Raw genomic sequence first — 27,866 nt, 5'->3', positions numbered from 1 at the left:
GAATACTGGAGTGGGTTGCCATTTCCTTCTCCCACAACTGTACATGACTACTGGAAAAACCATTCCTTTGACTATATGGACCTTTGTCAGCAAAGTTCTGTCTCTGCTTTTTAATACGCTGTCTAGATTTGTCATAGCTTTTCTTCCTAGGAGATCTGGAAGACAACATATTCCTTACTTTATTAAATCGATAAATATTTGAGGTCCTGTCACATGTCAGGGTCTATGTTGGGTCCTAGTGATATACTGGTGAACAACAGAGATAGAGTCCCTGTCATCATGGAGCTGAAGCCTAAGGGGGATGCAGTTCTAGAGAAAGATAAACATTTAATGCAAATAGATACTTTGATAGGGAGGGTTCAGTGTGACCTGAGTGTTAAGAACACCTAACCCAACCCTGGGAGGTGCCTAAAGAGAGATCTGAGGTAATCATGTGATATAGTCCCAAAGTGTCCTCAGCACCTTTGTGTTTTCTTATACCATCATGAGTTTGTGTCCAAAGGAATCCCACTGTCTTGGAGAGCTAGAATTACCACCTCTTTTGTTTCTCCCCCTCTCAAGCAGAAACTGAGTTTGATAAGTGCTGTTGAGGTCCATATTGAGGTCTTGGAAAAAGCTTTGCTCAGCCTCTGCCATCCCTTGTTCACATAACCCCCAACCAGTCTATTTCTCACTCTCAACATTTTATCTTCACCCATTGTCTCTTATCCCTGGCGGTAGTGCAAGTCATAGTTGGCGTTCATACCCTGTAGAAAGGAATTAATAATGCCATGATGAATCTTTTTCCTGAGGTGTTTTTTTTTTAACCACCATCTTAGTTGATTAGGATTTATGAACATCTTTTTTGTAGAGTTCTGAATCAAAGTACTTTAATTCACTTATAGGAAAAAGCGAAAAGATTTTTTTTTCTGTTCTCTAACTTTTCATACCTTGGAGAATATCCAGTATGATGGAAGCATTACAGACAGAAAAACAGTTATGGGGAGAAAAGACCGTTTAGGTTTCTCAGAGGAAATAGATGGTACTTTTTATTGTTGATATTTTATAAATGAGCAGTCACTTTTGGGACCCACATATTATGTCAGACTTCAAAGTATTATAGTTGTGAGCTTTTGAGTAGACTCTAAGCTACTCAATCTATACATACACACATATTCATTTGAGGGAAAACTTACATTCTGCTAATTTTCCGTATGTATTTTGTCAACTAAATATTGGAAGATACAACTCTATCCAGATTGACAACATTTGAAAATATCTCTCAGTTTTGCTTAAAAAATCCCTATGTGCTGTGGCTGTTTTTCTGGTATTTGTAAGACATTTTATTTCTGTTTGGTTTTCAATTCTTCATGTTTTAACCAGTCATTTTTGGTTGGTTGAAAATTAGCCACTTTAGTTTAAATATACTTCCCCTGGAAAATGAGATTAAAAAAACAACCTCAAAATTAAACTGAAGCATTTTCTTAAAATACTTAGCCTAAAAAGGCTTGGTATACATGATATGGAAAAGTAAAACCTTGGGATTATATGGACATTAATGGTAGATATTTTGCTTCTCATGATGATGATAGAGGTACTGGATTCAGCCTGGAGTTGGGAGTCACATATTTGGACTTCCTTGGCTCTATTGCACTGAGACAAACCAGTTTAGTACCTGGTGATTTTGTCAGTTTCACAGTCAGTGTTATATATTAGAGATTTATCATCCAATCTCAACTCTTTGGGATTAGACTTTTGTAGACTAATGGAGGGCTTTCTAGGTAGCACAGTGGTAAACAATCCACCTGCCAATGCAGGAGACGCAAGAGATGCAGGTTCAATCCCTGGGTCAGGAAGATTCGCTGGAATTGGAAATGGCAACCCACTCTAGTCTTCTTCCTGGGAAAACCCCATGGACTGAGGAGCCTGCTGGGCTACAGTCCACGGGTTGCAAAGGGCTGGACATGACTGAAGTGGCTGAGCAGCGCACACACAGCACAGAGTATAGACTGCTAATATGGATTGTGGAGAGTTGCTCGCTTTAATTAACATTTGTTTTAACAGCTACTTAAAGCGCAGAAGAAAGCCCAGAGAAGGGAGCACATGCTAAAACTTGAGGCTGAGAAGAAAAAGCTTCGCACTATACTTCAAGTTCAGTATGTATTACAGAACTTGATGCAGGAACATGTACAGAAAGACTTCAAAGGGGGCTTGAATGGTGCAGTGTATTTGCCTTTAAAAGAACTTGACTACCTCATTAAATTTTCAAAACTGACCTGTCCTGAAAGAAATGAAAGTCTGAGGTAAGTTAATAAAAATGTTTTCCTAAAACAAGACACATGACACTTTAGCTTTTCAGTGTATATGTTCAGCATTGGAAACATTGGCTGTCCAGGCTCTCAGAAGGTTGATAGCCTGTCTAGTAGGAAAGTGAATTTGAATGGTATCATTAACCTGCTTCTTTACTGTAACACTGATCTTTAAAATGTCTTATAGTTTAGCCTTATACTGGTATTAACCATAATATTAATTATGTATACTCGTACACTTTTTTTTGTAATTGTGTCAGACTGTTGTATGACCTGAGAGTCTTTGTCTCCTTACTGCTGTACCTAAGTGGAGGTAAATGAAATTTAACTTGATCAGTATCACTCCGCTGTCAAAGTTAGAATTATTTAGTGTTCTTCTTTTGCTGTGAATAAATACTGAGGAATAAATTTGATAATTTAAAATAAAAAACCAGCAAATTGAGGCATCTCAATTTTTTTCTTCTACAGCTATCTATTTGCTGTTTTTGCTTAAATGGAACATGGAGTAAATCAGCTAATGAGCAGAGCCCTGTGCTTTTGATTTGTTAGATTCAGGTCGTTTCAATGTTGTGTTTGTTAGCCATGCAACAGCAGAGTTAGTTTCAACTGTTGTTAGAAATTACCCTATCAGTTCAGGAAGAAACCTTATAAAACTCTTTAATTACCTATGTATAGCCATATATTTATTTATTTACTCATTCCTACCCGATAATCTACTCCACAGTCATCATCTATTTGGTTGCTTCCTTCTCACGCTTCATTTTGGTAGATCCAGGGAATAAAGCTTACTTTTAATATTTGAAATGTAAGTGAAACCTAATTTGAGAAATGAGCTGCTCCCTTTAAAGTCTGATGTAGCTCTTAATATTTCCATTTCACTGTTCTTTTATCTAGGATGTATACTTGGTAATGAATGATACCATACTGATTGCTTTAAACTCTTTTTTTTGAGTCTATTCCTTAATAGCTGTATTTCTTAAAATCTTTATTTTAGTTGTTTTAAGGAAAAATGCTTATAGAGGAAGTCCATAAGTGGGCATTTAGTCATCTTTTATAAAATCTCAATTTTTTATTTCCAGAGAGTAAAAAAACACAAAATGAACATTGAATGTCTTAATTGCTGATGGGTTATATTGTATAAATCGTTCTGTTCCATGTGCCTCTAAAACCACTTTTTCTGCTGCTGTTTTTCCTTGTCAGTGTTGAAGACCAGATGGAGCAGTCATCCTTGTACTTTTGGGACCTTTTGGAAGGTAGTGAGAAAGCAGTGGTAGGAACGACATGTGAGTTTTCTCTACTCTGGACTTATGCAGTAAATACTAAATTTTATGTTAGGAGTTTAGTATGATATCAAGGGCCAGAACTGTGTCAGTCCATCAGAACTTACATGTCTGACAATACTGGATTCATTGACAGAATGATAGCTTTGTTTTATTCTGTTAGAGGCAGCTCTTGTTTAATTGTACTCACTAAAATGGAACCTATGGTGAGTTTTGAGGTGGCAATTCACTATAATTTGGGAACAGAGCTATAGACTAGAGCTTGACCATCTTGGGGTTCACTTCTCTGTTCTGTGTGGTAGTACCCATTCTGTTTAGGAAACTTAAATCCACGCATTGTTAATGTCAAAGCTTATTTACCAGACCTGCTTAAGAAAATAGGAATGGTTTGGCTCCATAGTCTATTGAAACATTGTTGTCTACCGATCTGGAAATGATCTGGAGAGAAAGAGTCCTTTCGGCTTTGTAAGTAGGCTTTGACCAGATGACCAAGTACAAATGTCTGGACATGAAGTACATAATTTTATGTACTAGTTTAGGATAATGAAAACTCACTGGAAGCTGGTAAACATTTTTATTACTTCCTTTAAAAAAATATTTGAGTATGGATAACTATCTCAATTTCTTAAGTCCTTTCAAATTTAAATCACAGTTATTTATTGCTTGGTTAGAATTCAAAGTGATACAAATACTTTGGAAACTAGTTTGTCAGCTTTTAATAAAATTGTGTACACTTACTATATCACCAAGTAGTTACACTTCTAGTACCCAAGAGAATTGAAAACATGCATTCATTTAAGTACTTGTGCATGAATGTTCATACCAGCTTATTCCAAAGAGTCCCTAATTGAACCCAGTCTGGATGTACATCAACTGATAATTAATAAACAAAATGTGATATATCCATACAATGAAATCATTTCAGCAGTAACAAAGGGATGAATTATTGATACTTTAGCAGCATGTGTGAATCTCAAAATAAATTATGCTGAATGAAAGAAGCCAGACAAAAAATGAGTGCATAATGTATGATTCCATTTATATGAAATTCTAGAAAAGTCATAATGTGAATGATAGCGGGTCAGTGGCTCCTAGGGAGTAGGGGGAAGAGATTGTTTATAAAAGGGGAGTAAGGGAAATTTTTGAGTTGATTAAAATAGTCTATTGTGGTTATGGTGGAAGTAACATGACTATTACACACTTGCTAAAACTGTACACTTAAAATGTGAATTTTGTTTCTTGTAAATTTTACCTCAAAGTTGATTTTAAAAGAAAGGTAATCTGTGTCATAGTATTCCTCTGAAAGGAATAGTAGACCCAAATCAAGTTTGAGAACTCTGCTTTATTTGGGAATTATGTTTTTAGTGGCTATCAAAAGTGAAATAGACTTTAGATCTGTTTATGATTTTTAATGTCATTTTAAGGTTTTTCTTGATTATCAAAGGGTGATGTGATAGGAGTGAAATACAGCATAATTCAAGAGTAAAATCTTAATCATGGAATTTTGTACTTTGAACATTGTTTAGAGATTGTCCAAGATAGGTTTTACTGAAGATTATGTTTGAGGAACTCTGTTGTTTTACTTCTCCAAAGCCGTAGTTACTTGGAGAAGGTAGAGTAATTGCTTATTGTGATGTCTTGGGGGTGGATGGGAAAATTCTATTTTCTCCCAGCTCAGGGAATACATATGTGCTTTTTTGACATACTAGAGTCTTCAATTGGAATCTCTGATTTTTAGTCATTTTCCAAATGGTGGAAATGGAGGTCCAGAGAAACTTAAGTGACTTGTTAAAACTTTGGGATTCTGACTTTTAAAATTTATATTCATTCAGTAAGAGGTAATGATGGACTGCATATTTCCTTTTTGTAGTATGACCAGTTCTTTAAGTATCCCCAATGTAGAATGTTATAATGACATATATCTAGGATAAAATTACATTAATATTTCTATTTCAAATAATCTTCCATGAACTATTCAGCTTTTGTGATAACTAACTCTTAATCACTTTTTGTTAGACAAACACATGAAAGATCTACTCTCTAAATTGCTGAACTCAGGCTATTTTGAAAGTATCCCAGTTCCAAAAAATGCTAAGGAAAAAGAGGTATCATTGGAGGAAGAAATGCTAATAAAATCGGAGAAGAAAAAACAGTTATTGAAGACTGAATCTGTTAAAGAGTCAGGTTTGTTGTGATCTCTGAGATTCTTTATAGTGGTTGCATTTTTAACACTTAACCAAATGAGTCAAATCATCGTAAAATGATTGCTTTGTTTTAATTTTATTTTCTACATACATAGAAATCTTTACTAGTCCCAGGATAAGCCTAGGTTTAGGAAACATCTCTAGGCTTTACTACCATGATTGGCAGAGTGAATCTCAATAGAAACTTTAGGTTACACTTTGCTACAAGAGAGTATACTGTTAAAATGAGGCATTTATGGAATTTGAATGAATCTTTTCATTAAACTATTAGGATCATTCATTCCATTTAAAGCTGTTTAAATGTAGGTTATAGTAGAGATCAATACTGTAGGCCAAGAATATAAATAATCTAAGGTTAACATACTGATCAAAGGAAAAAAATGCCAAAATCAGTTAAAGAAGTATGTTTTTCAAAATTCTACTTTTCTTGGAGAAGAGATACTTTAAGTAAGTAACACGCTTACTAATGATTGTTGAGGCTGGAAAGAAATATTACTTCTAAGAAGGTAGTCCAAGCAGCTTTCTGGTAGCCACTAGCAAGATTCGAGTGTTTCTCATTTATACCCCATGATACCAGAGCTGGTGTTTGTGGGTAAGGGAGGTAGTCCTATTTTCAGTCAGAAATCAGTTTGTAACTGCAGCTTGAATTCAGAAAACTGTCTTGCGTAAGGAGAGTGAGTAGCTCCAACTAGCTTCAGCCCACGTGCTTTTGACCAATACCCAGTAGTGAGAATTAACTTCTTCCATAAATATACTTTATTGTTCCATCCTTTTTCTATTAACTCTTCTGAAATTTGTTTATTAAATGAATTATAGTGTAATCAGTCTGAAAACTTAGGGTTTACCTGGTATTTATTTAATATTTCTTTTATTTTCTCAGAGTCTCTTATGGAACTGGCACAACCAGAGATACAACCACAAGAGGTAAGGTACTAAAAGGCAATTTTCAGTCAACTTTGGGTTTTGAGACTTGTGGGTAGTGTTGTGGTTAGAAACTGAGGCTCTGGATCTAGACTGCATAAGCTTGAATCCTGGCCTTGCAGCTTATTAGCTTAGTGACTTTGGGCGAGATACCTAGGTCAGTTGTGTCTGTTATTCTCCTGCATAAAATGGGGATAATGATAATACCTACCATATATAGTTATTGTGAGGTTTGAAGGATTTCACTTAAATTCTAAGTTACTTACACTTTGGCCTGGCATACAAGTTACAAGTGTTAGCTGTTGCTGTTTTTGGCTCCTGTACTGGAATTTAAAGATGAGTAGGATTTTGCTTTTGCCAGAATTTACTCATATTGGTAACAGAAGAGGGTATTTGTTCTCTTTCTGAAGTGACATTTTAATTCACGGAGGCTGAAAATAATGGAAGAAGCAGAATCACAATATGATTGATACATAGTGGGAATAAAGAAAAGGCTGGTAGTTCAGGGAACATAAGGCTTCAGTATAAAGAGAATAACTTTGTATAGTTGAACTATCCTCTGCCTTAACATTTAAGGGAGTCAGGTGGTCCGAAGGTGGCAGAGGCAGAATAACCTTGGTAAAAGAGCCTGAGTCAAGCAAATGTGGCACCGTGATGTGCTCTGCTTGCCAGTCTCAGGTGAGTCAAATGTCGATCACTGCTTTTGAAGTTTGTCTTTCTGTTAATTGAGGGGAAAGGAATGGACCAAAAAGGAGGAGACTCTCTTCAAGTAGGTTAAGGACAGAAATTTCCTGTTAGCACAGTGGTTCAGACCAGTGGACATAGGAGTTTAGTACTGCCCCCAAGTTCTACAGACTGACTTGAGCACGTTTTCCCTCTGCTTTAGTTTCTTAACAGACGCTACATGACAGAAGTAGATTATTCAAGTAAACAAGATGAAGAGCAGTCTTGGGAAGCAGATTATGCTAGAAAACCAAATCTCCCCAAGTGTTGGGATATGCTTACTGAACCAGATGGGCAGGAGAAGAAACAGGAAACCTTCAAGTCCTGGGAGTCTTCTGTGAAGCACCAGGAGGTATCAAAGCCTGCGGTTTCCTTAGAACAGAGGAAACAAGAGATTCCAAAACTCAGGTCCACTCTGCAGGAAGAGCAGAAGAAGCAGGACGTCTCCAAAACCAAACCGACTCCTGGCCAGTGGAAGCAGGAAGCTTCCAAATCCAAAGCAGGATACGTTCAAGAGGAACAGAAGAAGCAGGAAACACTGAAGCCTTGGCCAGTTCAGCCACAGAAAGAACAGGAGCCAAAGAAGCAAACGCCAAAGTCTTGGACACCATCTGTACAGAGTGACCAGAACATCACCAAGTCATGGACCTCTCCCACGTGTGAAGAACAGGATTCAAGACATCCAGAGACTCCAAAATCCTGGGAAAACAATGTTGAGAGTCAGAAACACCCTTTAACACCACAATCACAGATTTCTCCAAAGTCCTGGGGAGTAGCTGCAGCAAGCCTCATACCAAATGACCAGCTCCTTCCCAGGAAGTTTAATACAGAACCCAAAGATGTGAGTTGATTCGTTTCAGCCTGTTCCTGTCATTGTAGGCATAAATAGAGATTTGTGATAATGATAATTTAAAATTTCTCTTTAGAAAAAAATCAGTAAAACCCATGTTAATATATAAAGTATTTCACTTAACCCTTTAGTGCATAGTGTGTTTTTCCTAGAAAATTGGAAGCAGACTTAGTCTGTCTTTTGTGCCTAACCTGAAGTGAAATTTCTATAATTAGAAAATACTGGTTTAATGCTCAAGTTTTAATGACATATATGACATCAAAATAATGATAGTTCAGAGAAGACTATAATGTGAAGTGAGATATGTAAATGCATATCAAAAGGTGGGAGACATTTTTCTGATGCAAGTTACATTTTTCTGTATTCTCTTCCTTCTCTTTCACTGACTTATAGTCTGTCCTCTTTGAATAAGGAACAAATGGACAGGAGAAGAAACAGGAATCTTTGATGTCCTGTTTCTGAAGAAGTAGTGGTTGGGGAGGGAGCTGGATTAGTTGTCTGTTTCTGTTTCAAAATAAGAATTTTCTGCAGATGAAAAGTATAGGTGTTTACCATTCTATAATTAGGTTTTGGAGTATGAGATTTGGTTCAAATATGAGGCCTCATTCTGTTAATAATAAATAACCCATGCTAGTAATATAAGGCTTATAATGAATAATCCTTAGATAAAGTGCTAGTCTTGTCTTTTATTAAAAATTATTTACCACTATTTCAATGCAAACTTGTTGAAGACTTGTTATCACCTTGTTTGCTAAGAAGTGTGAACTCACCAGTGTTCTCCCTGTCCATCTCGTAGTGTTCCTGAGCTTCCATTCCATTTTAGCCAGAAGTGAAAGTGTTAGTTGCTCAGTCGTGTCCAACTCCTTGCGACCCCATGGACTAGTCCGCTAGGCTCCTCTGTCCATGGAGTTTCCCAAGGCAAGAATGCTGGAGTGGATTGCAATTTCCTTCTCCAGGGGATCTTCCTAACCCGGGGATTGAACCCAGATATATTGAGGACCATGTATCTTTGGTCCTTTAACAGTTTGAAGAATATTTTTCTATGTTGCACAGGGAACTGTACTCAATAGTTTTTAATAACCTATAAAGGAAAAGATTCTGAAAAAGAGTGCACACACATACATATATATAAAACTGAATCACTGTGATGTACACCTGAAACTAACATGATATTGTATATCATAAATCAACTATACTTCAACTAAAAAGTGAGGGGGCAGAAAACATTTTTTTTAGGGAATTCAGATCATTGCATTTTATAAATTATGCCTGCCTCAATTCTACTTTTTGGGAAGAGAATTTTAGAGTTATTTGTCTCCTTTTATTTTCCTTTCTTCCTCTTTAAGTGGTGATGTAATTTTAGCTTCATCCTGACCTTGCAGAAGATTGATAGCCTTATTTCATTAACCAGATATCATATGACAGTAATTTTTACATGATAGCTATCAATATTTTGGGAAATTTATATTTATAAACCAAATTTAATATTTCAATAAAGTTGCTCAAAAAACACAGTTAAAAATTCCAGTAGGTATAACAGTGCTGAGCCTTGACCATATTTAATATTGATACCCTGCTGTTTTTTGAATAGTATTTAAAATCAAGAATGTTTAATTGTAAAGGTCAGAACTCATTTATTGTACCTTATGGCACAGACATCATATATTGAAGTTATAGGGTCTCTCAGTGACTGCGAGGATGTGTGTCTGCATAAACACATATTTGCCTCTATCTACATTGCAATCTCCACTGTCTTTAATATGGCTAAGTACAGTCAAGGGCAAACAAGAGTTCAAAGCCAAAAGACTAGATACATGAAATAAATCACCGAAGTTCATACTTTTCTCCTAAAAGAGCCTTTCATATATTTCCTTAGGGTCTATTAACTATTATTTTATAACACTGTTGACATAGCTTAGCTGTGCGATTTCTTAGTGAATTAGAAGGTGGAGAGGAGGAGCTGGTAGGGATCAGTTTGCTGATACCTGTAAGAAATCACCATAAACATGAGGTCTGTTTCAGCAATCTTAAGAAATTTAGCTGGAGGGGGACCACATTCTAAACATCAGTTGGCCCGCCAAAGTATACTTACTTTATAACAAAATATAACAATGTATTTCCTAAACTCTAGGATATATGTGTATACATTTTTATACCTTAATGTTTCTGAAATCAGATATATATTAAAAATGGGATATATATTTAATGTGATAGTAACTTTTTTCCTTGGAAAAAGGTCATTGAGGTGTTTTATATTGTAGGCAGTGGCATCATATGGCGGACGTAAGGTAACCGATGTCCACAATGAAAGAACTTTTTATCAAGGAAGTTCTGCTGTTATCGGCCTTCCTTTTAAAAAGATGATGTTTAGCAACAGTTCCCATTAAAGTTGTACTGAAGGGGGAAACATTTAAAGTTTGTTTAAATTACTTAGAAGAGGCATTTATGTGGAAATACTTTACCTGAGATAAACCTATAAATGAACACTGCTATGTATTTTGATTACATTAAGATGCAGTGATAAGCTAAGTTTCCTGAATCAAGCTGTTGAATTTGAACTTCACTCTTACACATTATGGGTTTATCTTGTAGGTGCCTAAGCCAATGCATCAGCCTGTAGGTTCTTCCTCTACCCTTCCAAAGGATCCAGTATTGAGGAAAGAAAAACTGCAGGATCTGATGACCCAGATTCAAGGAACTTGTAACTTTATGCAAGTATGAGTCATGATTAAGTGAATCTTAAATGCTAGTTATGGGGCTACTAGCTTCTGGTCTGAAGCATTAAATGAAGTTGCTAAGAGCATAGATTCTGGTGTTCAGAATGAGATAAATCTCGGCTCTGCCACTTGTTCGCTCTGAGTTTAGGCAAGTTACTTAACTTTCTGCCTCAGTTTCTTTTTTGCAAAATAAATGAGGATAATAGTTCCTGTTCCTGTTTGTTGTGAGTAATGAATTAAACATGTAAGAAGCTTTAAGTGCTCAAACGGTATTGCTCCTGTAGCTCATCAGTAGTTTCTGCTCAGACTGAGAACCTGTACTGTGCTTGGTATTTGGTAGATGCCATTGTGTGTAAATAATCATGACATTGATTGCCCTCAAAGAGTTTATATTTCATTTTATAAGATTGTAAACTTGAGTTAAGTCAATAGTTAAATGTCAAATTGTGTTATACAAACACATGCAGAATTTCAAAATATTGTGATGTTATTGAGCTAGGAAGTAGGCAATAGAGATTTTTGTGTGTTAATAGTGAAAAGATCTTGCTTTGGAGTTAGACCTGCATTTAAATCCACTTCTACCAATTACCAGTTATATAATCTGACAAACTCCCAACCTTCTACTTTTTTATTAAGTGAGAGAACTGCTTACTTCTTCAGATTATTTGATGATAAATAAAGGACCTAAAATATCACTACAAGTGTGTAAGTTAAGTACATTGGAAATATTTCCAGGATAACCAAGATAGGCACATGGGAGAAGAGAATGGCTTCTTGTCATGAAAGTATCTAAGAGCATGAGTTAGTTTAGTGGTTGAGATAAAATAATTAGAACTTCTCATTGGTTATAATAAAAATGAGGGCTCAGTCTATGCTAGGATTAATATTTATGTTTAAACCTTCAAGTGAGGAGTTTTCCTAACTTGGCCTTAGAATTACTCTTAGAGTTTTAATACTTGATAGTCTTAAGGTTTGACAGTTACTTTAGATTTACTTTTAATTTCTTCTCCTAAAAGACAAGTTATTAACATCTTAAGATAGTTATTAGATAAATTCCTATAGCTAATAAGCAGGGGTTTATGACAAGATCATAAATAATTTAATGGTAATAGGTTTACCAACAAATGGTGATCTTTGTTTCCACTCATTATTTAAAATCTTATCTTTAGGAATCTATTCTGGATTTTGACAAACCTTCAAGTGCAATTCCATCGTCACAGCCGCCTTCAGCTACTCCAGGTAGCCCAGTAGGTATGTCCTCATTCTTAAGACTTGTTATACCTACAGTTGTTTGTTCCAATTGTTTCTTTTATAAATAATTTTACTCTTGACTTGCTTCACTCCTTTCAACTCTGTACATCTAGTGTTGAGGCTTTCATCCTGTGAGTGAAATTATATCAGTGGTATTTAGTGCACTGATTAACACTGCTTAACACTGGTTAACACAGGCCTGGAAAAGGTCAGTTTTCATTCCAATCCCAAAGAAAGGCAATGCCAAAGAATGCTCAAACTACTGCATAATTGCACTCATCTCACACACTAGTAAAGTAATGCTCAAAATTCTCCAAGACAGGCTTCAACAGTATGTGAACTGTGAACTTTCAGGTGTTCAAGCTGGTCTTAGAAAAGGCAGAGGAACCAGAGATCCAATTGCAAACATCCGTTGGATCATTGAAAAAGCAAGAGAGTTCCAGAAAAACATCTATTTCTGCTTTATTGACTATGCCAAAGCCTTTTTTTTTTTTTTAATGCCAAAGCCTTTGACTGTGTGGATCACCACAAACTGTGGAAAATTCTTAGAGATGGGAATACCAGACCACCTGAGCTGCCTCTTGAGAAAACTATATGCAGTTCAGGAAGCAACAGTTAGAATTGGACATGGAACAACAGACTGGTTCCATATGGGGAAAGGAGTATGTCAAGGCTGTATATTGTCACCCTGCTTATGTACTTCTATGCAGAGTACATCATGAGAAACGCTGGGCTGGAGGAAGCACAAGATGGAATCAAGATTGCCTGGAGAAATATCAGTAACCTCACATATGCAAATGACACCACCCTTATGGCAGAAAGTGAAGAAGAACTAAAGAGCCTCTTGATAAAAGTGAAAGAGGAGAGTGAAAAAGTTGGCTTAAAGCTCAACATTCATGAAACTAAGACCATGGCATTTGGTTCCATCACTTCTTGGCAATTAGATGGGGAAACAATGGAAACAGTGACAGACTTTGTTTTTTTGGGCTCCAAAATCGCAGATGGTGGTTGCAGTCATGAAATTAAAAGACGCTTACTCCTTGGAAGGAAAGTTGTGACCAAGCGAGACAGCATATTAAAAAGCAGAGACATTACTTTGCCCACAAAGGTCCATCTAGTCAAGGCTATGGTTTTTCCAGTAGTCATGTATGGATGTGAGAGTTGGACTATAAAGAAAGCTGAGCACTGAAGAATTAATGCTTTTGAACTGTGGTGTTGGAGAAGACTCTTGAGAGTCCCTTGGACTGCAAGGAGATCCAACCAGTCCATCCTTAAGGAGATCAGTCCTGGGTGTTCATTGGAAGGACTGATGCTGAAGCTGAAACTCCAATACTTTGGCCACCTGATGTGAAAAACTAACTCATTGGAAAAGACCCTTTTGCTGGGAAAGATTGAAGGTGGGAGGAGAAGGGAGGACAGAGGATGAGATGGTTGGATGGCATCACCGACTCAATGGATATGAGTTTGAGTAAACTCCGGGAGTTGGTGATGAACAGAGAGGCCTGGCGTGCTGCAGTCCATGGGGTTGCAAAGAGTTAGACACAACTGAGTGACTGAACTGAACTGACTGAACTGATTAACACTGCACTAACACTGGTTAATCTGAATCTGGTCTGACACTTCAGAGTTCAGGCTTTTTGTTCTGCATTAGTTTATCTTAGGGGTGGAATGACATAATCAAAGCCATAGTTCAGCCGTAGTAAGCAGTATACACCAACGAGAAGATTGGTGCAGTAATTCCTGGGTCGGGTAAGGAGAAGGAAGAGAGAGTAATTAATACAAGTGATAGACATTAACAGGAATAAACCAAACTGAAACTATGTAATTGAAAAATATATTTAATTTACATGATCAAAGAGAAAAAAAAAAAATGAAGAGACAGATGACTCCCCGCAAGGACTTACTTTGAAACTTGTAACAAAAAGTGTATCAGCTAATTACTACTCATGATAGCTCAGATTTTATCTTTCAGATTACAGTTGCTGGTTTTTAAAAAGTCACAGTTCTTTTCTTTTGGAAGCCTTGAAATGCTGCTTTTGTCCATTTAACCATAAAACATTTTAAATATCACAGATGGAACTAGGATCCTTTCTCTCTATAATCCTCTAATTTTTTAAAGTTCTAATAGAGAGGACTTGAGACCCAGTTCTTCTAGATACTGCTTGGTTTTATAAAATATGAACTTTAGTCTCCATCCAGTTGGTATGCATAAACTTTTCTCTTCCCTCAGTAGTTTACTGTTGATTTCACTCTCCACAGCATCTACAGAACAGAATCTATCCAATCAAAGTGATTTTCTTCAAGAGCCATTACAGGTAACTGCTCCAGATTCATCTTTCATTTACTCTTTCAGGGGAAACTCTTGCTTTGGTATGAACAGTCAGACTCACTGATTCTAATATTCCTAACTAAATTATTGAAAATATTTTAAGGATATCTAGTTTTTTAGATCAAGTAAAACTGGTCCTCAAAAAATTCCCTAATGAACATGGGCAAGTCATCTGTTACAACAAAGAAGGACATTTTAGTAAGGAAAGAGCAAGCCTGAAGAATTCAGAGGTACTTTGGGAATCTTACTTTGCTGTTTAAGCTACCGAAGTCACTTAGTATATTGGCATAGTGTAAAGAGTCTAAAGAAAGAAACGAATTTTTCTTAATTCATGGTTAGTCCCTCACCCCACTCCCTGCTTTAGCTAAAGAATTCCACATTATCTGTTCTAGCTATTAGATTTTGTATGAGGCTTTCAGTCAACAAGTTAAAATTTTTTTTTTGATAAACCAGTAGTCTAGGCTAATTGTTCTCAGAAGCATGCCTCTGCAGTGGCTGCATCAGAATCATTTGGTCACTTTAATAAAAATACATACAGTTGACCCTTGAACAATATGGGTTTGACCTGCTCAGGTCCTCTTATATGTGTTTTTTCTCCCACTAAATCCATACAGTACTACATATCCGGGGTTGGTTTAATCTGAAGGTGCGGGACCACAGGTATGGAGGGTCAACTGTAGGGTGTGAGCATCTCCGAATTTTGGTAGCGCAGCGAGTCCTGGACCCAGTCCCTGTGGATGCTGAGAGAGGACTGTATTGTTAATGACCACCTCAGACCTGTGAGGTTGGCATGTTCAGGGGTGCTGTCTACTCATCTATGTTTTTAGTCTGCTCCTTCGGTGAATCTGCACGTTGATTTTTTGGAACCACTGGCCTCCATCATCATGCTTACTCAGAAATACTTAAACTCTAACTGGTCTACTTAAAGAGCAGTAACTTGGAAGCAAAAACTGCCTTAACTTCTCAATAAATACTAATGTAAAGAATGCTTATCTTTTTTAACCTCTTAACTAAAATTCAAAGTCTCTTAAAGCTTAACTATCAGGTGCGCCAAATTGTCTTAGCTTGGTATCTGTGAATTTTTTGGCAGTTGACTTAGTTGTGTTCCCACAACAGCCAATAGCATTTATCTTGGGTGGTTGTCTCATTGTTTTAAAGAGGAGGCCAGAAGCAAGGCCTAGGTTTAAAAACACTTCTGTTTTATAATAGTTTGGTCAGATCTAAATTATACCTGTTTAAATATATAAAATGCTCTAAAGGATTAAAAAATTTTTTTCATAAGACCTTTTCCATGAGACTTTTTAAACCTGGTCCCCATCTCCTTCCCAAGAAGCAGCATATCATGATGAACTCTTGGAGAAGATGACTGAAACATAACTGCTCTGTTAGCATTGGGTAACCCATTTATTACTTGGGCTTCTGAGAGCTGAACTGAAGCATTTAGATAAAAGGAGTGGATTTACTGACACTTCGGACCTTGTGATTGCTAGAATTTTATGGATTTCTGTTATATTCCAATAACTGTTATACCATAGAATTCTTTCTTATCTGCTTTCATAGTTTTTTTTTATTGGTTACAGTTATCAGACTTAGTTCCTAAGTGCCTTCTCCCAATTTTCATTTTATACATATTAGCTTTAATTTTTGTTAGGATTTTGGTGCCATTGTGATTTATGTAGAGCTTATCCTTTTTATTTATACTTCTTCCTACTCCTTTAAGACACTGAGAGCACTTAGAGGGAAAGATGGTTGTCATGATTCTGGCAGACCCACGCTTGGAGCGTTAATGTACCCTGGGCTCATTGCCCAGGGAGCTTGCTGTAGAGTGCCTGATGGAAAATCTGGCCCCGGATTTCCAGGGCCAAGAATCTTGATAAATGAGGATGGGATTAGATGTGTAGCTTTGGTGACTAGGCCTGGAAAGGCAGTGTAGCTGGCTGCTTGGGTTTGAATCTCAGCTCTACCCCTTAATTTTAAAGTGATCTTGGGTAAATTATTTAACTTTCTTTGGTTCTGCCTGACTATGAATAAAATGGGAATAGTTGTACCTATTGCACAGGGTTATTGTTAGGAGTAAATATATTAATATGTGTTGAAGTGTTAAGCATAGCAGTTGGCACTGCTGAGTGTTCAGTGAGAGTGATGTGTTAGGAAGGCCAGGGCCTGTGAAGTATAAAGTGAACAAATTGTGCCTTTTACAATGTTTTATATCTTCCTGTGTCTAGGCTGCTTCTTCTCCAGTTACTTGTAGCTCAAATGCTTGCTTGGTTACTACTGATCAGGCTTCTTCCGGATCTGAAACAGAGTTTATGACCTCAGAGACTCCTGAGGTAATAAGAGACCAATTGTCTTAATTTCATTTCTGACTTAAAGAATAGCAGAACCAGCTTAACGTGTGAATTACAGGCATGATCAACTTAATGACTGAACATTTATACTTTACTAATGCTTGCTTTCTATTGATGTTGTAGTCCTGGAACTTACACAGGTAACTTTAACTTTATTGTGACTTTACCATATAAATAGACTTAATAGTGTATTAAATAGACTGAAAAGTGTATTGCCTTTTCAGATACAATAAATTATATCCAAAATGCTAATATCAGAAAGATGAAAATTTCTAGGTAGGGGTAGGATTAGCTATTAGTTCAAGTTTCTAATTATATTTATATTGAAGGACTCCTTAGGAGAAAAATCTTTGATACATATAACTGAAGACTCAGTAACTTTATAGTGTTAATATTAGCACTGACTCAATCAGAATGAGTTCCATCCTCTTTTTGGCTAATTTTGTCAAAGCATTTTGACAGTATTATGTTTGTACTTTTGATAGTCTTTACTGTGTTTGAGCAAATCCTTGAGATAGATATAGCATGGTAGGTAGATTTTTTTTATTAGTTTAGCAACTCAGGTTTTATTATTATTTCTTGTTAACTATTATATAAGAATATGTATTCATTATATAAGAAAATAGTTTTTATGATATTGATTTGGTCTAAATTTAAATTAAGTGTTTGCCTCCTAATGAGTCACACCTGTCTGCTTCATTCCCTCATTGGGATTGTTTTTTTCCTACCTTTTAAGTATTTGGCTTTATAATCTGTTGTATCAAGGAGTTGCTAATTCCTTTAGTTAAGAGTTATTTACATTAGCTCAGGTTTGGTTTTTTTTTTTAAAGGCAGCTGACTAAGGAATCCACTAGTAAGACTTTGAAATAGAAGAAAGTTAACACTGACTAAGCAGCTCACCCAGGGTTTTTCTTAAGCCCAATTCTTCTGTATAAGTTTGGAATAATATTAGATTCTGAACTAGAAAATATCATTACAGAGTTTGAAAGGGACTAGGTCCTCATAAAAAGTTCAACCCCTCGTCTCTTAGACTGATTAGTAGTAAGATTCTCACTTAGTCAGCAAGCTGTGCAAAGCAAATACTAGTGTGCATGCTCAGCAATTGAGATTTGAAATTGTAAGCAGAAGCTGTTCTTTTGCATTCCTGTGTCCAAATGTCATCCTATAGGACTTGCTGACTTATGCCATCCTGGGGTTTAGTGTAAGTTAACTACTTGTTGTATGACAGGTGATTGGCTGATACTGCATTTCTCCTCCCTAGGCAGCAGTTTCCCCAAGCAAGCAACCGTCTTCACTAGCTTCTCCAAATCCTCCCATGTCAAAGGGCTCTGAACAGGGCTTCCAGTCACCTCCAGCAAGTAGTAGTTCAGTAACCATAAACACAGCACCCTTTCAAGCCATGCAGACAGTGAGTATAAAACATGAATGATGATTGCAGTTGATTATTCCATTTAAAAAGCTACTGTTTCTTTAATATTGGGTACTATGTGAAAAAATTTGCCTTTTCTATTACTCTTATTTGGACTGATAGAATTTGCATTTGTTCAGTGGAAATATTGTTTGTGGAGGGAGGAGTGTTAAATCCAAAGCCTCAATAATTTTGAATGGATATTTTGTCAGGACATTTACCCTTCTGAAAATTAGTGATAGGCAAAGCTGAGGAGACCCATATTAAAGAAATGAAATGTAAGTGAGAAACATAATTTTCTATAAATAGCTTAATAATACTAACAATTACTAATATCACAGTTCTGGTATTCCATGTCATCAATACCCTGAAATATAGGACACATACTTGTGTGTTCTATTACTGTTGAAACTTTCATTTGATTTCATCTTCATGTATCTCATTCTGGGTTTTGGAGAATTATTCAAGATTTGTATGGTATTTTGAATTACATATTTGTCTACAAGTTGTAGCTTAAAACTTTTTAAGATTATATTATAACTAAGTTTGTATATTTATTCTCTAAACCTAGAATAAATATAAAACTTTTCTTTAGAAGAACGCAGTCTTAGCCAATAAGTACTCTTCCTGATGGTGCTTAACGTCCCACTGCACATCCTTTTGAGTGACGGTGGTGAGATGGGGCCAGTGACGTGGCAGTGGGAAGCAGACACAACGCAGGGAGATGGGCTGCTGAATTCAGACACATGAATCCACCAATCTTATTACTCCTTGCTTGGCCACCTAGAAAGAGCTCAGTGTCCTTGCTTTCCCTCTATGCCTGTCAATCCATCCTACACAGTATTGTTTTTTAGTTAAAAAACCCAAAAAACCAAGCTACATTGGTTTTACTAAGTTTTCCTTATTCCTAATTAAAAGCGAATAGTGTTCCATTATTAAATGAAATGGAATGTCCTTTACCTGACACTCAGTAACTTTTGAAGCCTGGTATAAATTGCCAGACTAGTCCCCTGGACTTGCCCTGTACATTCTTATCACAAATACCTCTTTTGCTCACACCGGTCTGTCTTCTCTACCTGTTTGGTTCCTATTCAGTACAAATTAGTTATTTGTTCATTTACTCATTTATTCAACAAACAGGTAGTTACAAGGCCAGGCACTGTTCAACAATGCTTGGGTTGTAACAATGGAGAATAGATGGGTCTTTGTGCTTAAGAAGCTTATACTTTATTATGGAGGTGGGAGGGCTAGAGAGAAAAATACTCATATATATATTATATCATATGCTATATGTTTTGAGGAAAAATGGAGCAGGATAAGGGGCTCGAGAGTAACAAAAGTGCTTTATTATACTCAGTGACCAGAGTCTGGTCAAATCACTGTCCTGCCACGTGGTAGAAATTCAGTAAATGGCAGGTTTTTTGATTCATCCTCAGTTTCTAAAAAGTACCCTCTTCCCCTATGAAGTTGTCATTCTCAATAAGCAGCATTATGATAATGTAATATCAGGAGAGTTAGTTTTTGTACTTGATTTAACTTCTGTCAGAAATCAAGTAGGATTTCTTTTTTTTTTTTTTTTTTGTGGTAAAGTGTGCATAAAGTTTACTGTTTTAACCATTTAAAAATGTATAATTCAGTGGCATTAAATACATCCACAGTGTTGTACAGCCATCAGCACTGTCTTTTTCCAGAACTTTTTCATTATCCCCTTCTCCTTAGCCCCTGGTAACTTCTATTCTACTTTGTCTCTATGAGTTTGCCTATTCTTAGGTACCTCATATAAGTGGACTCATGATATTTGTCCTTTTTGTACCTGGCTTATTTCAGTTAGCATAGTATTTTTAAGGTTCATCCATCCCTGTTGTAGCATGGATCAGAATTTCATTCTTTTTTATGGTGAAATAACATTCCATCGTACGCATATATCACATTGTGTTTACCATTCATCTGCTGATGGACACTTGTTTGTTTCCACCCTTAGCTCTTGTGAATAATACTATGCACATAGGTGTACACATATCTCTTTGAATCTCTGCTTTCAGTTCTTTGGGTGTATGCCTGGAAGTGGAATTGCTGGATCATATGTTAATTCTACATTTAGCTTTTTGAAGAACCACCATACTGTTTTCTACAGTCAGCTGTACCACTTTACGTTCCAGTCAGCATTGCATGAGGATTGTAATTTTACCCCACCCTCAGTTATATTTAGATTTTCTGTTTTTTGTTTTGTTTGTGTTTAAGTAATAGTTGTCCTAACGGGTGTGAAGTGGTATCTCATTGTGGTTTTGATTTATTTTTTTATCTAATGGCTAATGATGTTGGGCGTCTTTTCATGTGCTTATTGGCCATTTATTGTCTTTGAAGAAATGTCTGTTCAAGTCCTTCGCCCATCAGACAGAAGTTTTTGAATGTTGCAGAGTTTTGCCGAATGTCATCCTTCATTATTTTCTATGAAACTTTGCAAATGACTCAGTGTACTCTGTCTTTAAGGTATTTAATGTTAATGCACCTCTGCCTCCACGGAAAGAACAAGAAGTAAAAGAATCCCCTTATTCACCTGGCTACAATCAAAGTTTTACTACAGCAAGTACACAAACACCACCCCAGTGCCAACTGCCAGCTATACACGTAGAACAGACTGTCCTTTCTCAAGAGACTGGTAAGATCTTTGTGTATATTTTGAAGACTTAGATGAGAGCTAATTAAATGGAAAGCAAGTCTGTAGTGACATTTGAGCAGTTCTTTCCCGACTAGTAAGCATTATCTTTTCTCCTGTTCAAGTGCTGAGAAATGCTTAATGCCTTTTCCTCTCTTTAGTTAAGCTCACCTGTTACTTTTAACTTTTGTAGAGGTAGAACTTAGATGGCTGATTTAACCTTGGAGTAGGCTTCAATTTTTAAATCTGATTGCTTTGATTACCATCAGCAGTGGTAGAGGTACGTAAGGCACTATGCAGCTGCTGTTATGAAGGTTTTGAAATCATTGTTAACTCTGTGTTAGCACAGACACATGGCTATCTCACCATTTCTCTTTTCTTCTCTTGAAATAGAGCGATGATTAATGTGAAGATATATATTTAACTTACTATGCTTATTCCATCTTTGCTTAGAGATGGGAGGCCCTTTTGGTCTTTCATGCTATTATAATAGGTACATGAAAGAGCAGCCGACTTTGTAGTCATTTCCCAATCATAAGAAGTATTTGTAGATTTTTAATGTTGGTATTTCAGACCCTTGTTGGGTTTCCTAAAACTTAAGCCTGAGCAAACGAATTGAGCGTTCTGAGCACTTGGTTAATTGCAAGAGGTGGTGAATATAAATCCCTGGACCTAGCCACAGATGACCTCCTGTTCTCACCTGTGCTGTGAGAACATGACGGGCAATGTACGTAAAGGATATTGTTTGTCATATGCCTTTTCAATTAAAGCATTAATAAAAGTTCACTTTCTTTTTCTCCATGAGGTGAAATATTTAGCCTGTTTTTTTTTTTCTTGTAAAAATATACATAGCAAAATTCATTTGAGACATTTGAAGTATATAGGTTTTATGGCATTAAACTTAATCCAGGTTGTTGTGTGGCCAGCACCACCATTCATCTCTAGAAATTTTGCATCTTCTCTGTTTGGCACTACCTTCCCATTTCCCTTTGCTTCCAACCCCTGGCAGCCAGCATTCTACTCTGTGAATCTGCTCTAAATACTTATCTTATATAAATGGAATCATACAGTATCTGTTCTTTTGTAACTGACCTGTTCCATTTACCATAACGTCTTCAAGAGTTATCCGTGTTATATTGTAGAGTGTGTCAGAATTTTCTAAGGCTGAATAATGTTTTATTACTTAAACATCTCTCTATATATACACATGCATATCTATGGCACCTATTTTTTTAAAAAAGGGTTGTATTAAAGGTTTGCTCTTCACTGACTTCTAAGTATAAAGAACATTAAATTTTTATTACGTTTAACTCTTGGACTCTAAAACTGTTTCCTTAAGCAGCAAGTTTTCCTGATGGAACTATTCAAGTAAGCAATGGTAGCCTTGCCTTTTACCCAGCACAGACGAATGTATTTCCCAGACCCTCTCAACCATTTGTCAATAGCCGGGGATCTGTTAGAGGATGTACTCGTGGTGGGAGATTACTAACCAATTCGTATCGGTCCCCTGGTGGTTATAAAGGTATGCTCTGAATAAAATTTAATTATACTGAATTATTTTGTCTATGTATTTACTTGACTCAAGCTGTTTTTACTTTACCTTGTTCCTTTTTGTTGTTTCTGTTTATAATGTAGTAGAGAATTCCCTATTTCTGCAAAATACAGTATTTCTAATATATCTTTTGTCTATAACAGAGGAACTTTTTGTATGAAAAACAGATTGATCCTGTGACTTACTGAAGTAAAAGGTTGAACATTTTGTTTTTTTTCCAGGAATTAATTTTGGTTTTCATATTTGAATAATTTCTTTCTTTTGTTAATTGACCTGGCTGGCTCAAAACATGTTATAGTTAAGACAATACCCATTTCCTAGTTTTTTTTGTCAGAGTATACCACAGATGATAACTTTGAGAGTATAATAGTGATACTCTTTTAAGTTAAATATGGTTCCAGGTATTCCAGTCAGTGCATGATATTAGCAAAAGTATGCTAGACCAAGGCTTTAACCACCATCCTTTCCCAACCCCATCTGTATCCCAGCAATAGTAAAATTCTACAGTTGGCTTATTTGAAGTCTGTGATATCTTTATAAATGTGTGTTTTATTGTGGAAATAATATTAAAGAGTTTGCTTAAAGAAGGCATAAATCTAGTGATGGCTTTATAAGATCAGTTTAACTTTTTAAGTGGTATAGAAGAGACTATTTAAAAGATTAGTGTAATTTTGCCCATAATTTTAATGTAAGTTGTTTATTTACTAGGTTTTGATACTTATAGAGGACCTCCTTCAATTTCCAATGGAAATTATAGCCAGCTACAGTTTCAAGCTAGAGAGTACCCTGGAACACCTTATTCCCAAAGGGTAAGAATAATTGTTATAATTGAACAACTGATGTGAAGTACAGTTGATATGAAGCTAGTGATTAACTTATAGCAGAGTAGTTTTGTAATGGCACTTTTATTACTATGGAGAGTTGAGTTGGGAGCTTTTCTAATAACCCAAGTAGGATACTGACAACTGCCTGTTACATGGAACTCAGGAGGTCTTCAGTGTGTTAGTTGCTCAGTCATGTCTGACTCTGCGACCCTATGGACTGTAGCCTGCCATGCTCCTCCTTCCATGGGATTCTCCAGGCAAGATCTCCACTACCCAAGAGGGGATAACCATTTCCTCCTCCAGGGGATCTTCCCGACTCAGGGATTGAACCTGGGCCTTCTCCATTGCAGGCAGATTGTTTACCTTACCCTGTGAGCCACCCGGGAAGCCCAGGAGGTGTTAAGGACTTGATTAAGTTTGCATTCACTCATTTACTTCACCACTCTATAAGGGAAACTGGAGTTCAGAAACAAGTAACTTGTATAAGGTCACTCAGCAAATAAATGGTAGAAATTATATGCAAGTTTCTTAACTCCATGGCCCATAGCCCATTACTATATTGCCTTCAGTTTAACTTTTCTAGATATCTAGTATAGGAAAGTCCTTTTTATTAAAAGTTTAATTTTTTGGTTAATTCTTTTTTTGAATAGTTTAGATATTCTTTACTGTATGTGGTAGAAGATTGATAGGAAGATGTTAGACTTTCACTTTAACAGTCCTTGGAAACTGCCTGTCTCTGATCATATCTGGATATGAATTTATACTACATTAGCATTTTAAGTTTTGAAGCTTTACAAGCCTTCAATTACATATGTGGTATTTTACTGAGTTCTGTTGTTAATATACAAAGGATCTGTACTTGAAGCGCTTACAGTTACATGAGGTAAGATAGATGTACAGAGGCAGTATTAAAGAACACACTTTGGAGAACACACCATGTCACCTGAATGACTTGGGTTTGACCCTTGATCTTATCACTCCTCTTGTTGTGTGACCTTTGACATGTTATATAAACTTTTTGAGCTCTAGTTCCTTATCTTTCTTTTTTTTTTTTTTTAAGTCACTCAGTCATGTCCGACTCTTGGCGACCCCATGGACTGTAGCCTACCAGGCTTCTCCATCCATGGGATTTTCCAGGCAAGAGTACTGGAGTGGGTTGCCATTGCCTTCTCCATAGTTCCTTATCTTTTAGATGGAGACTCATCAGTTTGAGTTACTTATATCTGAAGTGTTGAGGATTACTCTGAGAGAGTCTGAGGATTAAATGAAGTGATAAGACATAAGTGCTTTGTATGAAAATGCCAGGCATATATCAAGGATTCAGATACTATTATTACTTGATTGTCAATACTGTGTGTGAAGAGAATATGTTGACTAAAACAAACTTCAGTAATAGCACATTTGTTCTCAGTACCAGTATTCTAGTATTTTTTGGTGCTGTTTTCAGTTTCTTATTGAGGAAACATAAGATATTGGTGATAGTAGTGTTCTTGGGAAGAGGATGAGGAGTTTGGGGTAGGAATATTAATTATTATTTTTATTGTGTATTTTCTTGTCCTATTGAAACTTTTTATTACGTGTTAATAATTAATCTAATGACAACATTATTCTTTTCATGAATTGTACGGGGGCTTTTACCATACTTGGGAGTCAGTTTGAAATGTTTTTTGGACATTTTTTTGTAAGGATTCCAGGAAATAATATGTTCATATGTTATAATTCTTACCAATTTCCCTGTCAAAACAAAACCCTTAACACAGTTAACAGTTGTCATCACACTTTGGTTTATAAATAGACTGAATTAGTCTGTATTTTTGCTTTATTATGTCCTTTTGTATTGAGATGAGGCACAGAGGACAAGGCCATATTTCTGAATTTCCCTCATAACCTAGAATTGTGTCTTTTATGTAGTGTTATCTAAATGCTTTCTTGTTTTTGCAAGTATTAACATATCTAACCTGTCAAGTTAATTAACAGATGAAGATACATGTTACTGTGACCCTTGTTTTGTTTTTCTTGGTGTAATCTGAGCCCCTTTGGTTGTTGTTGAAGTCCAGATCAAAGGCTCAGAGCACTTAGTCTTACAGATTTATTTGCTAGTAATAACTATTTTGCATTTTTTGTGCTGAGGTAAATATTATGTGTTCATTTTAGGATAATTTCCAGCAGTGTTACAAGCGAGGAGGGACATCTGGTGGTCCTCGGGCAAATTCGAGAGGTAAGGATAATTAACTGAGGAATTTATTTGCCCAAAACATACCTCTAAATCTTTCTTTATCCTCTGCCAAGTTGTTCCCAAAGTATGTTGTTTTCAACATTTATCTTTTGAGGTTTTTGGTTTGCTTAAATGTAGTACGGAAGACCCAAGGGAGATATATTGGACTACTAGAAAGACTGTGGAGATCATTTGTCACTTTTAAGTGTATGTGGGTGTTGTATATGTTTTAAATTTGTTTGATACCAGAGCATAATTTAACCTTAGGCGCATATTCACTATACCAACTTGGAATAGTTTTGGGTGATGTTTCAGGATGGTGGTTGTGGAATAATGGGCACTCCTAGATACTCTAATGCCCCTTAGTACACTGATAGATAGGAATAAACAACAATTAAGACATCATGACTTGAACAAAAGCAGGATACTTTAAATACTTCTAAAATGTGAAAGTACAATTAAAAGATTCAGTGTAACTGAGAAAATAAAAAATGAAGATTAACTTTGTCACAAGAAAAGGGAATCTTTTTCTTTTAAGAAAGTAGCCACTATTCACATTATCTTTGCCTTCTATCTGAGCAGTGTTTTTGTACAATACTGAAACATTAAAACTTTATGATATCACATTAACTTAGAAATAAAGAATAAACATTTATTATGGAACTTAGTACCATAACAAAATGTTTGAATGTCTAGTTCTAAAAGTTGCTTCTTTTATGTAATCTCAGTTTTCTTGAGTCCTTCTCTGTTAGATACTTGGAGATTTATCACTGAGGAATTGATAACTCAGAAATATGGGCGAAAGATAAAGAATAGAGTGTTCATTCACATCTGGGTTTTACACTTTGCCAGTTGTAGCTAGTGTTAAGTTATCCAACCTTTGGGGGCCTCATTTTCTTAAAATTAAAAAATGAAGCTACTGGACAAAATCATCTAGGTCCTTTCTGGCTTTAGAATAGTAGTATAAAAACCTATTGTCAGAGAAATCTAGAAAAGTATACTGTAGCTCTACTTTATTGCTTTTTAAAAAACTTACTATAAAATGCATTTTTATCTGTTTCAGTAGCCGACTAATGTTAAATATTGTGTTCAAAGCTAACTGCTTCATTATGAGAAACTCACTGTTGCTAATAAAACAGCAGGGTGGAGTGATTCTTCTCAGGTGAGCAGCCCAGAAAGAGACAACGAAACCTTTAACAGTGGTGACTCTGGACAAGGAGACTCCCGTAGCATGACCCCTGTGGATGTGCCAGTGACAAACCCAGCAGCCACCATACTGCCGGTACATGTGTACCCCTTGCCTCAGCAGATGCGCGTTGCCTTCTCAGCAGCCAGAACCTCTAATCTTGCCCCTGGGACTTTAGACCAACCTATTGTGTTTGATCTTCTTCTGAACAACTTGGGAGAAACTTTTGATCTTCAGCTTGGTAGATTTAATTGCCCGGTGAATGGCACTTATGTTTTCATTTTTCATATGCTAAAGCTGGCAGTAAATGTGCCACTGTATGTCAACCTCATGAAGAATGAAGAGGTCTTGGTATCTGCCTATGCCAATGATGGTGCTCCAGACCATGAAACTGCTAGCAATCACGCAATTCTTCAGCTCTTCCAGGGAGACCAGATATGGTTACGTTTGCACAGAGGAGCAATTTATGGAAGTAGCTGGAAATATTCTACATTTTCAGGCTATCTGCTTTACCAAGATTGAAAGTCAGTACAGAATCGACAATGAAAGGATATGGTGTTCTAATTAGTGGGAATAAGCAAAAGTAGTTCTTGCCCTTGTGACTGATTGGTTAAGGAAAATGTTTTCATTCCTAGAAGGAGGAGGAGGTCCTTACTTTTTTTTTCCTCCTCATGGTGAAAAATTTCAAGCTGAATGACAATTAGCACTAATCTGGCACTTTATAAATTGTGATGTAGCCTCGCTAGTCAAGCTGTGAATGTATATTGTTTGCACTTAATCCTTAACTGTATTAATGTTCAGCTTACTAAACTAACTGCCTCACGTTCAGGCAAATTATAATGCCTTGTTGTGCCTCAATAAAAAAGTTACCTGCATCTTCAGTGTTCTTATTTGATTAAACATTTAGTTAAGAGGTAAGATGTTTAGTTTTTAGTGTTCATCACTGATATCTCACAGATGGGAGTCTTCATGGGTTCATACTGTTTATTTTAAAATAAGCCTTTTATATATGAGAGCTCCTTTGAGTTACTTTTTTGTTACTATACATATCATTCATCAAAATATTTCATCTGTTTTCCACTGCCCAAACCACATATTCTCCTTGAAGCTACTT

General features: G+C 36.3%; 1 protein-coding gene across 22 annotated transcripts in view; it reads left to right on the top strand.

Moving 5' to 3' along the window:
* Nucleotides 1-27,627, top strand: part of CAPRIN2 (caprin family member 2) — a 42,352-nt gene extending 14,725 nt beyond the window's left edge. For 4 of the 22 annotated variants that reach the window (XM_043880726.1, XM_043880738.1, XM_043880735.1 and 1 more), the window contains exons 5-19: nucleotides 2,044-2,282; nucleotides 3,489-3,571; nucleotides 5,585-5,752; nucleotides 6,653-6,696; nucleotides 7,580-8,257; nucleotides 10,859-10,981; nucleotides 12,153-12,234; nucleotides 14,494-14,549; nucleotides 16,789-16,893; nucleotides 18,173-18,319; nucleotides 20,810-20,978; nucleotides 22,315-22,497; nucleotides 23,236-23,336; nucleotides 25,506-25,569; nucleotides 26,706-27,627. In XM_043880726.1, coding sequence (XP_043736661.1) covers nucleotides 2,044-2,282; nucleotides 3,489-3,571; nucleotides 5,585-5,752; nucleotides 6,653-6,696; nucleotides 7,580-8,257; nucleotides 10,859-10,981; nucleotides 12,153-12,234; nucleotides 14,494-14,549; nucleotides 16,789-16,893; nucleotides 18,173-18,319; nucleotides 20,810-20,978; nucleotides 22,315-22,497; nucleotides 23,236-23,336; nucleotides 25,506-25,569; nucleotides 26,706-27,274 — 2,811 coding nt within the window. In that variant the 3' untranslated portion in view covers nucleotides 27,275-27,627. Of the gene's footprint in view, nucleotides 1-2,043; nucleotides 2,283-3,488; nucleotides 3,572-5,584; nucleotides 5,753-6,652; nucleotides 6,697-7,579; nucleotides 8,258-10,858; nucleotides 10,982-12,152; nucleotides 12,235-14,493; nucleotides 14,550-16,788; nucleotides 16,894-18,172; nucleotides 18,320-20,809; nucleotides 20,979-22,314; nucleotides 22,498-23,235; nucleotides 23,337-25,505; nucleotides 25,570-26,629 lie in introns of all 22 variants that reach the window. The other 18 variants (XM_043880739.1, XM_043880748.1, XM_043880743.1 and 15 more) reach the window with 18 other exon arrangements.
* Nucleotides 27,628-27,866: the final 239 nt, after the last annotated feature.

This window comes from Cervus elaphus, chromosome 22, assembly GCF_910594005.1.
Source record: "Cervus elaphus chromosome 22, mCerEla1.1, whole genome shotgun sequence".
Classification (NCBI taxonomy): Eukaryota; Metazoa; Chordata; class Mammalia; order Artiodactyla; family Cervidae; genus Cervus; species Cervus elaphus.
The sequence above is the reverse complement of the archived record's forward strand: the minus strand, read 5'-3'. Positions and strand labels throughout refer to the sequence as shown.